The sequence below is a fragment of the Parambassis ranga genome, chromosome 7 (genome assembly GCF_900634625.1).
Source record: "Parambassis ranga chromosome 7, fParRan2.1, whole genome shotgun sequence".
Taxonomy (NCBI): Eukaryota; Metazoa; Chordata; class Actinopteri; family Ambassidae; genus Parambassis; species Parambassis ranga.
Window position 1 is genome coordinate 20,921,744 of NC_041028.1, and position 18,241 is coordinate 20,939,984.

An 18,241-nucleotide genomic window follows, 5' to 3' on the forward strand; every position below is an offset into this window, starting at 1 on the left:
TCCCTATGGGGATTAATAAAGTAAATCTTAATCTCAATCTTAACTAATGCGCCATCTTGTGGTCATGTCATGAAATGCACATACAAAAAACTGATGTAAGTAGTTTGTGCTTGTGCCTGAAAAAATATTTACCAAACCCAGGTTAATATGTTGATGTTATTATCTGAGGGTCTGAGTGTATCAGTGCACCTGAGGCAGCAGCAGTGTTGGATAAAGCAGTGGGAGGCTTGTGTTACATCATCAACCAGCTTACAGGTTGGAACTTGTCCCTGCCAGAGGGATTATCCAAGATTTCAATTATGTCATTAAAGTGATGTAAAACAAAGCCGTCCATTATCCTGAGAGCAACAACTAAACAATGAGCGCACAATGCGCATCTTCAGATGTTACAGCAGCTATACCGTACATCAGCAGTCAATCGGATTAACGGCAGAGGAGCACCTTATACAATCTGGTGTGCTGAGGAGGCGAAGAGTTCAGAGACCAAATAACGTCATCAGGATTTAAATCCACCACACACTAAGTTGTTTTGGTGAAGTGTTACGTAACTTAATTTAATTGGTGCTAACATAACCTGGGATTAATGTGAAGCTGTTGGCCCGTGTGTGATGTTAAGGTTGATATAAAAATGACTTTATATAACCTGTCCAATTATTAAAAACACAATGCGTACTATTCATGAGCCCGAGGGTTCAGCTGTAACCAGCAAACATTTCAGAGCGTCCAGAAAGTGCCACTTCAACAGAGTATGTGCTGGACATGACTGGGACTCTGCATGAATGAGCATGGCAGAGACAGGAGGACGAGGTCTGAGGGAGGAGCTGCTGTTGTGAACTAATCACCCAAATAAATCAAAAATGTGTTGATTGATTACTGTCTGGTACCTCAGTGTCCACTTCATGCTGTTTTCTTAAACCATTTCTCAGAGAAATATTAGTTATTACTGTGAATTCATGACTACAAACAAACAAAGCACTACACAGAGGAAAGTAGTTTACATTTGACCAGCAGCCACATCAAGGTGCATTAATATTCAACAATTCAACATGTACAGTGAAGGAGCACCAACCCTGCAGTGTCTGATTAACAACTGACTACTGACAGCTCCCAGTGTTGCAGTTTATAATCAATCCAGAAGTCAAGTGTGCCACCTAGAGGTTAGAGGTGAGAACAGCAGGAACAGAAGCCTGCGTGCTCTGCTGTGCTACAATGTATATGCTGCCCCCTGTCTTTGTTCTTTGGGTCAGGATCTAATTGAGTTTGTAGAGTTGCATCAGTTTTTATTTAGGAAAGAGATTGAAGTGCTAAGTACAGCTATACAGCTACATGACCTTCACACTACAGGCCAGCATTTACCCAGTGTGGATAAAATATCATTTGTGACTTTTTAAGTCGTAAAGGACAACTGAAACATTCAAAAACATATTTCAGAGTTTTCGAGTGTGAAGATCTGAACTGAAGCGATGTGACGACAGACTTGCTGTGATCGCTTTATTACGTAATCTGATTTAACGAACATAGAGATTTATACAGAATTATCAAAACTAGTGCAAACGTTTGACTTGAGGTTTTTAGCAGTGCACTGATCATTGACCGATGGCTGTGGTGTTGATTTATAAATGCCTCATTTAATATTGTGTTTTACTTCCTGGTTTACACAACAGGCCAGCTCAGTAATATTTCATTTTTGGGAGGACGCACAACATTTCAAACAGGAGGTTGGCTCCAGTGAGTGCAGTGTTTCCTGTTGAAGGAGGTAAGATGCATAAATAACACAGACAGTGAATAAATGCTTTCATGAAGAATCAAATCTGAAAATAGTACCTGTGGTGTCATAGGGTGGAGACACCTCCACTAGATCACAGCCCACAAGGCTAAGGCCACGGCAGCCACGGATGATCTCTACTCCCTTAATGCATCCCAGAATATACAGGTGTCAATATTCATACAGCAGAGAGAACGGCAGACTTCCAGCCTGTGGTACCTGTATGGGGGTGAGCCCTGCTATCTCTGGGGTGCCTGTTCCAGGAGCAAAACCTGGGTCCAGAGCATCAATGTCAAAGCTGAGGTAAACCGGCCCGCTGCCCAGCTGAGCCCTGACCTCAGCCATCAGAGGCGCCAGAGACTTGAACCAGCACTCCTCCACCTGCACCACACGGAACCCCTGCAGGAGGAACGACTCATGGTTACAGCAGCAAAACCAGCATCACACAGAAACACTTCTTTATCTGGGTCATTTTTTGTGTCTATGGTTTTGGATCATTTGTGTTTTCTAAGAAGTGAATTAGTCCCACTGTAAAGAAGTCAGACATCTGATCATGAAGACATGACATAAAGGCATTTTACATTTATTAGAAACAGTCTGAGCCGGTAATCCAGCAGATCACCTGTGATCGGCTCCATTCATACGAGTCTGGAGAGTAGCCTGACCCCCGCAGGCCGATCTGGACCACCCTCTTGCAGTCCAGCAGTCCTTCTTCCACACAACGTCTGAAGGGAGTCCCATGACCGATCTTTTCCCCGAGGACCACGTCGCTGGTGTCAGCATGAGCGTCCACATGAACCAAACCCACCGGGCCGTGCCTGATGGATTATTACAGAACAAACACGTTAGTCAACCAAACAGAACATTAAAGGGACATTCCGGTCCTCCTACGTCTGCTTTCTACAGAGGCCTGTAGCAGCCTGCATATCACACACCTACTCAAACAACACAAAGACAGGCAGACGTGCTGGGAAATGACCCGGGGAGAGAGGAGAGTGTCACAGCTCTTGGCGCTCAAACATGTTTTACAAAAGGTGGAAACTTCCTCTGTGAAACTGTAGAAACAGCCCAGTTCAAAGCTAAAGGATACAAAGTATGAAAACTAGACTTTGTTGCTGGTTTCTCTGAGTATTTGCACCTTTCTTCTATTCTGTTATGGAATCAGAGCAACACCTATATGGACTCCTGCTGTACACACATTTGAAGCATCATCCGGCTTCTAGCAGTGGTGCATACTTACTTCTCAGCGACAGCTTGGAGGATTGGGTATGCAATTGTGTGATCGCCACCTACGGACAGCAACATGTCATTAACATCGGACCTTTGACGGAAGGTGCTCTGCAGCTTGTGTACACTTGCATCCTAAATGTTGGCCAAGTATCTGTATAAACTATGGGACGGATTGATTCTACAAACACTACAAACATGTACCAAACCATCAAACTCACCCATAGTCAGGGGGATGCAGCCGGCTGCCAGGATCTTCCTGTACGCCTCCCTGATGCGTCTGCAGGTGTCCTTCAGGTCATAAACATTCACGTTTACGTCTCCAATATCAGCCACCGTCAGGGACTCGTACGGTGCTGCTCTGGTGCCCGAGTTGTAAGCTCTCAGCATGGCAGACTCCACTCGGATCTGCCTGGGACCGAACCTGTGGAGGGAGTGTCTACTTTCAGTCTACAGATATGCAGTCTGTCTCAGTCATTATGCAAAAAGTCTGGAGACAAAACATTTGAAACATTTATAAAGGGACAATAATGACTAATTATCTACTGTCCCTGTCAAAGGAGAAGTCTGCACAAAGGGTTACACTGACCTCTGCCACACAAGAACATCAACCTGAGTCAGCACGAGGAAATGCATCATCAGACCACAAGTCCACCATCACTCACTGCTGACCCTGTTCACCTAATCTGACCCCTCAGACTACATCCTCTTCCTAACAATGAAGGAGGATGTCACTATGTGACACGGATGACGACAACATTGCTGCATGTATCATTTTCAGGAGGTCACTGAAGGGATCTCTGTGTCTATGACTTAAACCAGTCTGCAGCTGTAGTGACCTTTCCCAGGGATCAATGAAGTACATCTGTCTGTCAGTGGTTAGGTGTGTGTCTGTGTGTGTGTGTATCTGTCTGTGTGTGTCTGCGTGTGTCTGTGTGTGTGTCTGTGTGTGTGTGTCTGTGTGTGTGCGTCTGTGTCTGTGTGTGTCTGCGTGTGTCTGTCTGTGTCTGTGTGTGTCTGCGTGTGTCTGTCTGTGTGTGTGTGTCTGTGTGTGTGTGTCTGTGTCTGTGTGTGTGTGTCTGTGTGTGTGCGTCTGTGTGTGTCTGCGTGTGTCTGTCTGTGTGTGTGTGTCTGTGTGTGTCTGCGTGTGTCTGTGTGTGTCTGTCTGTGTGTGTGTGTCTGTGTGTGTCTGTGTGTGTCTGGCCAGCTGCAGCAGGCCCACAGGCTCTCTGACAGCAGCTGCACAGAAATAAACTGCACCTGGCTCCGGGTCGGTTCGAGGTCCCGGTGTCAATCGGGACTCCCACAAACGCCGCGTCCAGCCCGTCTGCAGTGTCCTGGTACGGGAGTTTAGCCATGGTGGGGATCCCTGACACCCGGGCCACAAACTCCGCGCTCGGCGGCACATTGTACCGCTGGCCGGAAGTCTTTCTCTGTGGGGTTTTGTACACACGTGTGTCGCTGCACGGAGTCTGTCTCGCTGCGGAGGAGGACGGACAGAAAACAGCGCGACGTGCTGCCACACTTCTCCAAACTGGAACCATGTTCGCTGCGGGAGTTCTGTCAGCTGAGGGGTCAGGAAGTCCGCTGCTGCCTTTACGTTCCCTGAAAGCTCGTAATATTCCAACTCTGTCAAACACAGAGAAAGAGGTCGAACTGTTTAGTGTTTGATTAAAGGTCGTGAGAATGTAATGAGCACGTTGAGGTGACACAGTGTCCTCTTTCAGGGAATGGACGAGTCAACATTTAATTTGTAAGTGGAGGTTTCACTGAATCTTCAAATATACAACACAAAGGTGACCGTGAAGGCAGCACGGCTGTAGGTGCAGGGCATGTATGGAGCATTAGGCTAATATGTAAATATTCATCATGTAAAGTGATGATGATGATCATAGATCATAATCTGAACTATTTACAACACAGAAAACTAACACCTGAATGCAGCACAGCAGGGATTGGCACTTTAAAGATTGTGTGTGTAGAACACTACATCTCTACTTTCTAATATAAACTTCCTAAAATATTTTTTTACTCATTTATTTTATTTGATCTTATTTTGTTGTAAATTGTTCCCACATGTCATACTTGAATTAGACTTTATTGATAACTAAATATACAAACATATTAAAAGAATAAAGTAAGAATGAAGTGTGATCGCTGCAGCTGAAGCTCCGCTCTGAACTGATGGAGAATCAGAGCCGAGCTGTGTGCCTCTGTGTGTCAGCCTGTCACCATGGTAACAGCACAGGACACCTCAAACAGCACTCCAACTCCGAGAGCCTGGCGCGCGGACACGATTCGGAATTAGAACATTCTGAAGTTTGACAGAGCAGTTACACCCCAATTATTCCTATTTCACCTGAATATAACCAGATCTGAACAAGAAGTCCGTGAACGTCTCACAGCAGAGGAAGAAGAAGAAGAGGAGGAGGAGGAGGAGGAGGAGGAGCAGCTGAGGGAGGAGGAGGAGGAGGAGCAGCTGAGGGAGGAGGAGGAGGAGGAGGAGGAGCAGCTGAGGGAGGAGGAGGAGGAGGAGGAGCAGCAGCTGAGGGAGGAGTAAACGGCAGAAGTTTGTCTGAAACTTCCACAGTCCGTGTCCGTTTGTCGTCGCAGTGTCGTAGTAAAGATTCTTCGGACAGGTAAGAACCTTTAAAAGGACTCCTGAAGCTAACCTAGCCCACACGATCCGGGTCCGTCTGTTGAAGTTGTGTGTATGTTAGTTCTGTGGGGAACAAAGCTTCTACGATTTTAAACACCATGAAAAGTCCCCCAGATGTTCTCGGGGTTCTGTTTGTGTCGAAGCTACTGTCGAGCTAACTGATCGGATCATTTGATCTGGGCCGTGGGTGCAGGCTGGGTTGTTGCCTGATGGACAGTCCGGCTCGGACGGGCTCTGCTTGGTGGTGATGTACCTGGATGTCTCCTGCAGGCCCACAGCACTGACCCGTCCTGCTTTGACTAATGTGGAGTTCTGTTCTGGAGCTGCGCTGAACTCACCTGTTTATGGGTTCAGTCCGCGGGGAATGTGCAGATCTGTAGTAATATAGTCATATAGTTAAGTATCTGTCATAAGGTCTCTGTTCAGCCTGTAAAGGTTTGAGGATGTTTCCCAATGCGTGAGTCAGACCTTCCACGGTTCCCTCCTATTACAGCTGATGTAATGTTCCTGTACTTCAGCCTTGAACAGGGAATAAAAGCAATCAAAGTTTCATCTTCTTCTGTTTTTGCTCTGCTTCCAGTCCAGGAACTTGATCCTCATCAGCCATGGGCGTGGAAGGGGGAATGAAATGTGTCAAGTACCTACTTTTCTTTTTCAACTTCCTTTTCTGGGTGAGTAGCAGACATCCCCGTCCGTCAGCGTTTCCTCTTGAAAGGCAGCAGGGACGTGGACAGCCAACACATGAAGTGTGTGAAATGTTTTCACTGCTGGCCGCCTGGTCGCCCTGCTGCGAGTAATCACCTGTGGACGAGCTGACACACACACAGCCACAGGTCTGATCTGCCCCTGGCACCTATGATGTGTTTATTATTAACCCCTAACACTTACAGGGAACCTTGGTGTCAGTTCCTTTGGTGTGTTTTTTTGAGAGCGACTGGAGACAGACAGACAGTGAGGTGGTGATGATGGAATGTGAATCTTATGACCAGATTTCAAAAGTGTAACAGGATCATGTGACTCATGCAGAACGTGTTTTCATGTTTTCGGTCCTTCACGGACACAGTGCCACCTTTTTGTTTAGATGGTGGTGACTGCACAGTGAGCAGCGTGGACAGCAGGAAGTAAAGAGTGACGAGGCTTCCCCTATTTAACCGTCATGAAGCACACTGACGTTTATAAAGTAGGTGGTATAGGTGTGTTTGCAGTGATGTGTGCGTGCAGCAGTTGTTAGCGTACACGTCTCCTGCTGTAAGGTTGTGTACACACCGGCATGACACATAGATATCACAGTACGTTTATTTAATGTCCCTTCACTGCTGAGACGAGTGGAGCTAAGTGTTGTTTCTGTCCTCACCGTCTCCACATTGAAGCATTTGTAGGAATCCATTACCAGTATTATTGTGGTTGTGACTCACTCTGTGTATTACATGTTTACATGCAGTGTAAGGCAGCTGCACACTTCCTGGTGTGAAGTGTGTAGGCTGGTGTATAAATAGACTCTGATGCATCTATCACTAAATATTTAACTTAACCCATCCTTATTAGATTCTGTTTCTCCACCCAGGAGTATGGATGTATTCATTCATACCATAGGACCGTGAACACACACACAGAACATTAATGACAAATACTGACATGCCTGGCCTGCGTGTTATCACCAAGAACTTTCAGCCAATCATGACAATAAAACACTACAAACCCTAAAGAAAGCCGTCACTGTGTAGTGTCCCTGCACTTGGCCGGTTTCATCAGATGTCGACACATTGCACTGTGCGCAACAATAACCTGCACTGTGCACAACAAGTGCGCATCAATAACCTGCACAGTGCACAACAATAACCTGCACAGTGCACAACAATAACCTGCACAGTGCACAACAATAACCTGCACAACAATAACCTGCACAACAATAACCTGCACAACAATAACCTGCACAGTGCACAACAATAACCTGCACCAACGCTGTTTTTTCCTCCATGCTGAAACAAACTGAACATCTCTTGTTGAATCTACGGCACGATGCAGTGAACAGGGATTGAGAACATATGGGTCTGTGTCTGCAGGCCCTGTTCACTCCTTTACATTTTCCTGTGTCAACCATTAGCTGTTTGACTCCTGCTCAAATATTTACATTGGTGTTGCTGGTCAGGAGAGGGCTTCAGCAGTAGTCAGGGTTTAACCAGGATAAACCTGCCTGATGATGGGGCGCAGAAGGTTTTCACCAGTGACATGAACATGCCTGTTAGTGCTACTTCAGAGGTCTTACCGCTGTGAAACAAACTGTCCTTCCTGGGGTTCTGCTTCTGCGTTTAACGTCAGGTGGGAGAAAGAACCTCCTGTAAAAAACCTGAGGTGAATTTGTGTCTCTACACAGAGGAACTCTGTTTTCATATTTGCATAATAAGATGATAAACCACAGAAAAATCCAAAGATTCTAACCACATCGTTTTAGTATTTAAAATAATAAGGAAAAGATTGATTCCTTTGTAACAGAAGCAGTCTATTTATCTGTTTTTTAATGTCTTGGCTTTCCCAGCATTTGCCAGTATTTGAGGAACTGAAGACATCGATTGGCATGTCGCTTGAAAAGTACCTCATCCTGATCAATTTGTGCTTTTGCTCAAGCTTGAATTAGTCAAACTGAGCCCTGGGAAATAAGATGCTGCTCACATTTTCTGACCCTGGATAATTTAAACAATAATCAGAATTAGAAACCTACATAACAGAATGACAATAGTCCCTGACTGTAGCTCTGTTTATCCCTGTGTAACGCTCAAACAGTGACCCGTCATAGTCACCAGGTTTCAACAAATTACACAATAACAGTTGTACAGGTTTGTTTGGTTGTTTGGTTTTCCCCCACTCCTCAACACATTCCCCACTCGTGATAAGGTACAATGTCAAACAGGAGCGGTCACATGCTTCACACAGCAGCTGGAGAACACATAAAGTGCGATGGTGTTCAGTTATTATGTGAAAACAGTTTTTACTAATGAGGATGTAAAACCTAAAAGCGGTGCTTCTGCTACGGTCAGAGTGTTTGTCCCTGCTGTGCGGTAAGAGAGCAGAGGAAATGCTCAGTAACAGTCAGGTAGTTGTAGAGGCTCCACTACAGATTAAAAGAGCAGTGTTTAGTCAAACCCGTAGGTAAAGAACGTCAGTGACTGTCAGCTGTGCTGCTGGATTCCCCTCAGTGTGAATCCCTTCTCCTCAGGCTGTGTCTTCCAAGGAGCTCCTCTGTGCTGAAGTCTAAGTAACAACAGCTGTTCTCTGGTATTTGCTTTGGATCAGCTGATCGTGGTCAAACAGTCCACCCACGTACTGTTTGCAAAGATCAAGTGAAGCGTTCTGGTCACCCCACCCGGTGACACATTAATATCAGAGTTTGTCATCTGACTAATTTACATTTGTCATTAGGAACTGAAAAATGTTGCAACTTCCCTCTGTGTGTTTCGTATTGATCAGCTTAGTCATAGTCTTAGTTAGAAATACCTCAGCAGCCACTGGACGACTCCTGAACTTCAACCCAACATTCATGGTTCTGAGAAGAATTCTTCTGATATTTGACTCCATCATTTGCACCATCTAGTGGCCCAAGTCGTGCTCCTGAAAATTGGGTATCACGTCTAAAAAACTGGAAAATTAAATCGACACAGTTCAGACTACATGAATCCAGGCTGAGTGCTGTCATTTTAAAGAAAAACCCTGATCCCATTCATTTTGCCCTTATTGCGTTGTGTTTCCTGCAGATATGCGGCCTAGCATTGATCGTTGTGGGGATCCTGGTTCAAGTGGCTCTGCACAACACCTTCATGATCGATGACGCGTCGGCCTCAGGAGCCCCCATCGTCATTATCGTGGTCGGCGTGGTGATTTTCTTTGTCGCCTTTTTCGGCTGCTGCGGAGCCTGGAAGGAGAACTACTGCATGGTCACCATGGTAACAGCAGGGTTTTGTCTGTGCAGCATACATTTATGTGATTACAACATGCATAAATATGCCTCGTGTCCTGTTGCCACAGTTTGCCGTCCTTCTGTCAGTGATCATCATTGTTGAGATTGCCGCAGCCATCGCTGCATACGTGTTCAGGGACAAAGTGAGTGCAGAATAGAATGTTTTTATATATATATATATATATATATATATATATATATATATATATATATATATATATATAGGCCCCTGCAGAAGGCGTGGCTTAACTCTGTCTGCTGTGCGGTGTCTCTCATCCCTAGCTGTCAACCATTGTCCAGGACAGCCTCACTGACATGATTACCAACTACAAAAACGGCTCAGATGAATTCAGAAAGTCTGTGGACCATCTGCAGGAGGGAGTAAGTTCAGTGTAAACGTTCCTAGTCACTATTTGCTTTTAGTCTGACAACACCCTGGCATAACACTGCTGCATCCTGTTGGCTCGCCCTGCATGGCATTATTGTTTTTTAGCGACACTGCTGACCCACGTTGCAGCCTTGAGGCTGGCACTTCCATAACAAATGTGCGTTTTCACTCCCAGTTGAAGTGCTGTGGTGTGAACAGCTCTGCTGACTGGAAAAGCTTTTCGAGTGATGGGAAGTCCGTACCTGATTCGTGCTGCCTGAATGTCACCAAAGATTGTGGAAAAAATGCCATGGGAGACGCAAAAAAAGTGCACACAGAGGTAAGCCTCCACCACACCGAATCCATCCAGCCTCTCTGTGATGGTCCATATGAAAGAACAGCAGACTAGGAAAAGGTTAGAGCAAACTGTGACTAGATGGATGAGTCACACAGACACACAAACAAGCAAACATACAGTATTTGTGTTGCGAGTGGGGACATCAGAACGCAGCTGTATACCCTGTCTTTCTTGGGGTAAGCTTGAAATCATATTTCATCACAACCATTTTAGTCTGCAAGTCTCAACGGAAAAAACACAAAAAGACCTCAGAGCAGCGAGGAAGCCATGACTGCCAGCGGCCGTATATCATACACTGATGTGCAGAGTGTCTGTATTATACTACACATAAAGATATGATTGGCTCTATGGAGGCCACGATTGTGCTGACCACACAGAGGTGGAGGACTTTATATCACAGTAAAAAAAGCTCACACAGCATTTGTCTGGTTCTGTCTTATCTTCACATAACACAACTAAGGCCTTTAACATTTACACAAAACATTACAGGATGATGTTTGCTTACTTTGCAGAGCAGTGGATTCAAAAAAAGCTTCATGAATGTGCATACAGCGTTGTTTGAGACTGACTCTGAGGGCAGGGTTTAGGGTTATTAGTCTGCAGTTGGAACATAAGAGTATAGATAGGAAAAGCATTTGCACTGTATGGCGTGTGTGGTGATGTATATCATTGAAGTGAAGCAGCACAAATTGACATTAAATTGCATGTTTCTGTTGTATTTGCAGGGCTGCCATGATGCAGTGGAAGCTGTACTGAAACAAAACGTGCTGTGGGTGATAATTGCAGCTCTTGTTATTGCTTTCCTGCAGGTATGTAGCTCCAGTGAACAGACACAGCATCATCTGACCAGACTTTATTCCTGATATGTTTACTTAATCCCTAAACACATGTAGCTACACGACTTTCATTGATCCTTTTAGTCATTTTCACCTGGTGTATTAGATTTGATTTGCCGCATAGAGACTGCTGAGCTCTGTTTGAATACAGGCCTGTAAAAATCAACGTGCAGCGTACGAGGAAACATTCATGTTTGTTCTTTCTTTCTTCCAGATAACGGGCATCGTGTTTGCCTGCTTGTTGATGAGAGGCATCCACAGTGGCTATGAGGTCATGTGATTCTCCAGCAGGAGCTGGACGTTCAGGTCATTTTTTTGGGAGTTTCAGTTGAAAAATTGTCACAATGTTTTTCTTTCACTTCACATCACCTGCACAGGAACAATATATTTGTTCCTTATTACTGATTTGTTGGATTGTACTTTCATAGAATAACAATGTTTCTGCTTACATACTGCATAGAAATGATAAACGGTAGTGGAGGTTAATGTTAGTGAATGTTCTTGGTTATGAAGAGTTTGTTCTTTGCTCGTTTTTTGAGACTTAAGCTCCGTGTTGGTGATGAGTTTTCTTTGTTGCTGGTTTCTGTTTTTATTAAAGACTCCTTCAATAATATCTGAGTTTGTGTAAAGACAAACAGTGAGAGTTGAGCCACCTTCAAGGCATTTATTCCAGACATAGTTCAATGATAATGTGTGTAGAATATTGGCACAACAAAGCATGAGCAAACAGTAGCAAACACACTCTGAAACAAAACCACTTCAGAGGCATCAGGCCTGTCCTTGTGAAAGGCACAGGAAAGAAACGTCTGATTTCCAACGGTCCAACGGACACGCAGTTCCGCTTTGTTGTACCGTCAGCCAGAACTAGGCAAAAGTCTTGAATGAAATTTGGAGCTTGAGTCTTAGCGGGATAAATAAATGTAAAGTCTCCATAGCAGTAAACAATAAAGTGCCATCACAGCCTCCGTCAGTCACCTTGTAACTGCTGTGCTGGCGTCCAGAGGTTTATGAGGACAATGATTATCCGAAACTGGGAAACACACACAAACCCGAACGTCTTTCAGCTGATCTGTTTAGTATCCATGAACATATTTACACTAAAAGGTGCTTTCATGCGAATCTATGTTGAGCACTTCCTCTTTTTTTGACAGAAACGTCCTTCCCTGTAAACTAGCCATGTCCTTTTTTAAACACATTTCTAACTATGTCATGACCAGCATTGTTCGAAGTAAAAAATAAAATAAAATAAGGTAAAAGCTGAGCACAGAGTGAGGTAATGGCATGAGAGAATACAGTACGAGTTTGCTATGAGCATGTAACATGCCCGCATAAAAGCTCTCATGTAGTTTCTATGAATGGAATGTGTTTGTACAATTCCACTAAAAAGTACTGCTGAACTTCTAACAATGTCCTTTGTGGCCCTGGCTTGTGTAATGATGTGTGTCAGGTTGAGCAATAGCAGAAGAGAAGCCCGAGTGCATCACAACTCCCTGAAGACCGGCACTAATCTCTTTAATAAAGACACCGTGGCTTCATCCTATTTTCTAAACTCTGGTTATCAAGCTCTTTGATTTGTTGCTTCACACGATGTTCAGACAGTTCAGTCTAAAATCCTGCCAAAAAGAGTTTGGAAATGTTTTTTCCTTTGCAAAAAAATGAGATGTTGACAACTTAGGAAGCTGTGCTGTCGAAAGCATTGAGAGTCCACAATCACAAACCCAGGCTGCTTCAGGCTTCCTGTCAGTGGCGGCTCAGGCCGTGTGGGTAGTTTGCAGAGAAAAATACAATGCTATGAAGAAGCAGCGACACCTCGGACTCTGCAAAAATGAAACCAAACAATATGAATATCAGTGGGTTAAGATTAAAGGAACAGTACAACACTGGAGAGTAGCTACACAGCTTGGGGAGAAAAAGCACCGTCAGTCCTGCAGCAAACACCTCTGCCATGGTTATGGCAGGTTGCAGGTTGTAGATTGTAGCACAATGGGGAATATGTGCTATAGTACCACATCAAACAGAAACAAAGGCTGTAATAAAACTTCAACACTCATTGTTGCCTTCTAAATGCAACTGGCTGCTGCAAACAGCGACCTAACCCCGGCTTTGTCTTGCTCTCCTCATCAGCTATATGATGCAAAAAAAGTCCGATATTAAGGCTGTGAAGTCGGCGGCAAGCACACACAATTGCAGAAGTATGACTTGTAGTCTGAGCAGCTGAGTTCTTTAGGCAACATGTTGCATTACTGCAACTTCCTTTAACTTGAAGCCTTTCGCATTTGATAAATGCATTCATCAGGATCCATCAACGTCAAATACATAAATACACAGATAGATGGACTGTTTGTTCGTCCCAAACTAGGACAGTTCCCTAAAAAGGTAGAAGTAGTAGAGTAAAAAGGTGTGTGACCCTAAATCGGCCCTAAATAAATAAATAATGTAGTTTACACAATAATTACTACATACATTTCACAACACACAGCTAGCATGAGTCTGCTCGAAGATCTCGGACATAAAGCCACAAACTGGTGCAACACTGTACACGTTAAATAAAATGTGTTTATTATGAGCTTTAGGCTGAAGTTGCCCACCGTGTCCCTGTTTATTTATGCTAGCCTGAACTATTTCCCATAAGGTTGAACTGTTCCTTCATCATAATGTTCATAAGGAAATCTCAGAAATACTGTGACAATACCTTTTAATGAGGAGGACATCTGAAGCCACTGAGACAACCAATCACGACACTGATCGATTCCAAGAACGTCGGAATTAAGACCCCGTACATAACACGCCTGAAAAGAGGAAGGCGCTGTAAGTATTCCAAGAACTGGTGAAAATGGAAAGGCATGCAGAGAGACAGACCTGTCTGAGTTCAGAGTCACTGAGCTGATGAAGGCCCAGTCGGATCAGGGCCCGGTCCAGCTGGAGCAGCTCCAGGGCGTGGCTGTTCAGCCGCCGGCTAATCAGGAAGCCAGGGAGGTGAGGGGTGAGGAAGAGCAGGGGGCTGATGTGTCTCTGGTTAGCCATAAGCACAGATAAGATGTTCTGCTGCTTTTCTAACATTCGACTGTTAAGAAGTTACAAGCAGGCGAGTGTAACTGACCATGTGATTGACACACATCCTCTTCATACCCAGAGGAGGTCCAGAAAACAGGCTGCGGACAGCGAGGATTTCAGACAGACTGGGATTGGCTCCACTTTGCACCTGGCAGACAGGAAAAGACAAAGTTCAACTTAAAGCCCGCACTAAAACCAGACGACTGGTGACAGACCGGCAGATTAACAAATCAGTGTTAGTGAATGCAGTCCCATCGAGCTCGAAAGTTCCGTGGCACTTAAAAAGCATTTAAAGTCATTTGTAATAGAAATGTCCTGTAATTCAGTCTCTGGTCATTTATTAAAGAGGGCTACACCATTTAAAAGTGACAGAAACATCTTCTAGGAGGACATTATTTGGAGACATCAGTGCATGGAGTCATTCATTTAATCAGTGTCTGTGGGATCACAGGCTGAAGCACAAAGAATATAAAAGCTGCCCTTTTTAATCCCAATGTCTGTGCATTAAGCTGGATCCATACTCCGCGGGAACAGAGAACCTCCCCCCCCCCCCTGCAGACGTTCCACCCACAAAATGACGTCATTTTTTTTGTCTCTGACCGCCCACTGTTCCGCACTCTTGTGCACAGGGTCCGGGCAGAACTTTTTCTTTCAAGGCTGTGCTTCAACCATGCTGCGATTGGTCAGAATTGATTGTGGGCGTGATGTTTAGACAGTTGATGAGCAGCTGGCAAACAGCTGCTGGAAGGAGAAACGGCGCACAGAGGAGACAGTCTGTCCACAAGGTGGCGATAAAAACTAATCCCAGTATTGATCACGGTGTTACAGTGGCTGGACATTAAACACCAGGAGACGGGATGTATTATTGCAGACAGTCATCCACACCTTCACAGAGTTAAACCCACACAGACCAGAGGTCTGCTGCAGTCAGCTGCACTGATCTTCTATCTATTGTCATGCTGTGCGTCCTCTTCCCTGAACATTATCAGCTCGTTAGGACAGGTAACCACGACTGTGCTCACAATTTACAACACAACTGCATTGTCATCCTAGTGTGACGTGCGCTGCGTAGGAGGCCGTATGAGGAGTTCTGCACACACACGTCTCGCGGAGTATGGAACCTTCGTGCCGAAAAGAACTTTTTTATCTCTTACCACCCGTGGAGCGAGTTCTCAGTTCTCTGTCTCGCGGAGTATGGAACAGCCTTTACATACAACCTGACTGAGAATCATTTATAAATGTGGGGATGACATATCTCCGCCAATATGTGGGGAGACAAAAACGTTGATCTGATTTATTTACATACTTTAGCGCACAGGTCCTTCAGGCGACTCTGTAGATGACCCGCTGAGACCTTCTGGCTCGCATGCTCCAGCCCTTTCAGCACAGGCCTGTGGTGCTGAGCCCTCAGGGAATGGTAGACTCCACGAAACTCTACCTGCTGACTGGGAGTCCAGAAATGAGGGATCAGGATCTGACGAGGGAAAAAGTACCTGGACGAGGGGAGGAGGGTTGTACAGAGAGAGGACAGGTGCAATGATTGGTGGGAACGAAGACTTAAAACACAAACTATGAAACTAATTTTAAAGAAGCTGGGTATTTAAGAGGAACTCACATCAAGACAAAAACCAGGTAGTTGGCAAAGGGAGGGATCGATATCATCATCAGTGGAATGGCCTTGATCAAGTCTCTGCGAAACTGTCACACAGGTCATGTAAATGATAATTCTACATTCCAATATACTGCCAGGATATAACAGAATGCTGCCAGGAGACCAGCTAGCCCTGGTCATAAAACAGAAGCCTTCATTTTGGTATTTAACCACTGTTTGAGTGCCAGTCTGATTATTCCTAACATTTCATATGTTAAGAAGGACGTTTGTTTCTTCTTTGATTAAGGTATTCCGAGGAGTTTTCCTCCAGTAGTCCCACTGAGTTTATTTTTGTTTTATGAATGGCCCCCTGTGGTGTCAATGCTGTGCACAAAGATTTACACCAGTAACCGGACACACATTCCTGCCAACTGTTTCTCACTATTCTGCCAGTCAACAGATGGAGGCAAGGCCATAAGATACAGATAAGCAGCAAAGGACAGGTGCTGAAGAAGAAGACGGCAAACTAGTAAATGTTATTGTGAACAATTGGGTTTATCACCAGCAACCAAAAATCAATCAGCATATGACGATATGATGACCCGCCTGAGCGGGACTTCGTTTTTATCACTTAAATAAATGAACAAGGCCAACAACGGTAGAATATCACAGCCCCCTTCTCTTGTATGTGTCAAACACCCTGCTGTGTTTGTGTTGGCTGTTATGACTCATTCAGTAAAAAGACCAACCTGTCTGAGTTTCTCCATGTCCCTGTAGGGCAAATCCTGGAACTTCACACCATCAGCCATTTTTATTTTTATATCCTTCATCGCCTTGCCATCTTGTAACAGAAGCTTAAATCCTGGAGTGAGTCAATAAAAAACATCGCAGTTTAAAAATACAGACAATAGACCAATGAATGTCAGCAAAATCAAAAGTGTAACGCCTCCATTTACTTCCCAATATTTAGGCACCTCTGGCCTGATGACATATACAGTAAACAACATGGTGATCTCTTATTGTTAGCATATATGAATAGTGCTTGTGGACAGTTTTGAGTTTTTGAGTGTTTCCATATTTATTTTCTGTCCACACAGTTCTAGTTGTTGTTTTAGTTATCTTTATTGACTGACAGCATCGATGCAAAATGCAGCTGTATGTACAAGTTACAGGAGGCACCGTGTCAACAGGACACTGAGGTTTTTATCTCACATGTGTCACAGACCTGAAACACTTGTTACCCTAACCAGGAAGCCCGAATACTGAGCTTAACCCTCGCCTCCTCTGACTTCATCCACTAAGACAACAGCCCATTTAATCTTTCATAACTGTAGAGGCATCGCGCCCTCATGGGAGGCAGACTGTCAGCACCCCACGGACAGGTGAAGGTGTGTGTGGATGTATGAACACCTACCTTCCATGAAGGTGTGTGTGTGGATGTATGAACACCTACCTTCCATGAAGGTGTGTGTGTGGATGTATGAACACCTACCTTCCATGAAGGTGTGTGAAGGTGTGTGTGTGGATGTATGAACACCTACCTTCCATGAAGGTGTGGTAGAGCCGAAAAAAGCGTGGGAACCGCCTTTTGAGGAAACCTTCATATTTGGTATTTGCCCACTGCAGTGTGGAGGCCACATATCGACCAAGGCCCAGTCTGACTTTGGACGATGAGTAGTGTTTACACAGGGGCCACCTGTGAAGAACAGAGACGATACATGGCATAACATGAATGAAATACATAACGACAGCTCAACACTCTCACTGTATACTACATAAAAACACATCAGCTACCAATGACTACAGAACAATACCCCTTTCAGCCGTTTAAAGGACCAACTCCCTTGATATTATCATGAGGAATTTAAACGTTCCTCATCAAACGGCTGAGCGGCGGACAGGCGGCTAGCTTAGCAGCGGTTCAACGGAGAAACACGGTTACAAACGAGAGGAGACGCGCTTTAAAATGTGCCACACACACCTGGACTGACGGGACACATAACGAGAATAAAGGCCGTGTGTTGGTGCTCTGTTCGTCCTGAGACTGCATAGTCGGACCAAAGACAACTGGCTGCACAGACGCGAACAGGACAGCGCCATGTTGGATGCCCCCGCGCAGTTACCGTAATGACGCACATATACGGCACAGATGAAATCCCTCCGTTACCGTAAAGCATCAAAAACTGGGGAACTGGATCTTTTCTAAACTTCCTCGAATTGTCAGCTACAAGTGTGTTTTGGTACCACACTGAAAAGATATTGTGGCAACAGAACTAGTTTAGATGATGTGGCAGAAAAACACGCCTCTATAACGCCCTATTTACACTTGTCTTCTATTATTCCTGTGTACAAATGGACACAAAGGTCACTTTCTATTTATATTTTTATTTAACACTTTACCATTCCTCTAATTATTTTTTTGCTAATACAAT

At 44.7% G+C, this 18,241-nt stretch overlaps 3 protein-coding genes across 3 annotated transcripts; 1 reads left to right on the forward strand and 2 right to left on the reverse strand.

Annotated features, from left to right (window-relative positions):
- Positions 1 to 976: 976 nt before the first annotated feature.
- agmat (agmatinase (putative)) lies at positions 977 to 6,225 on the reverse strand. Its single transcript, XM_028409067.1, has 9 exons — positions 6,120 to 6,225; positions 5,990 to 6,025; positions 4,253 to 4,621; positions 3,214 to 3,416; positions 3,006 to 3,054; positions 2,388 to 2,583; positions 1,985 to 2,164; positions 1,825 to 1,909; positions 977 to 1,744 (listed from the first exon to the last, which is right to left on the reverse strand). Exons 3-9 carry the CDS (start codon positions 4,534 to 4,536, stop codon positions 1,671 to 1,673), a joined length of 1,071 nt encoding a protein of 356 aa, XP_028264868.1. The 5' UTR covers positions 4,537 to 4,621; positions 5,990 to 6,025; positions 6,120 to 6,225; the 3' UTR covers positions 977 to 1,670.
- Positions 5,497 to 11,777, forward strand: cd63 (CD63 molecule). Its single transcript, XM_028409066.1, has 8 exons — positions 5,497 to 5,631; positions 6,232 to 6,322; positions 9,401 to 9,589; positions 9,672 to 9,746; positions 9,886 to 9,984; positions 10,167 to 10,310; positions 11,054 to 11,137; positions 11,379 to 11,777. Exons 2-8 carry the CDS (start codon positions 6,257 to 6,259, stop codon positions 11,442 to 11,444), a joined length of 723 nt encoding a protein of 240 aa, XP_028264867.1. The 5' UTR covers positions 5,497 to 5,631; positions 6,232 to 6,256; the 3' UTR covers positions 11,445 to 11,777.
- A 37-nt stretch (positions 11,778 to 11,814) lies between these two features.
- letmd1 (LETM1 domain containing 1) lies at positions 11,815 to 17,922 on the reverse strand. The gene is made up of 9 exons (XM_028409065.1): positions 17,791 to 17,922; positions 17,351 to 17,505; positions 16,559 to 16,671; positions 15,834 to 15,916; positions 15,525 to 15,711; positions 14,265 to 14,366; positions 14,024 to 14,176; positions 13,857 to 13,953; positions 11,815 to 12,981 (listed from the first exon to the last, which is right to left on the reverse strand). The coding sequence occupies exons 1-9, from the start codon at positions 17,907 to 17,909 to the stop codon at positions 12,905 to 12,907; spliced, it is 1,086 nt and encodes a 361-aa protein (XP_028264866.1). The 5' UTR covers positions 17,910 to 17,922; the 3' UTR covers positions 11,815 to 12,904.
- Positions 17,923 to 18,241: the final 319 nt, after the last annotated feature.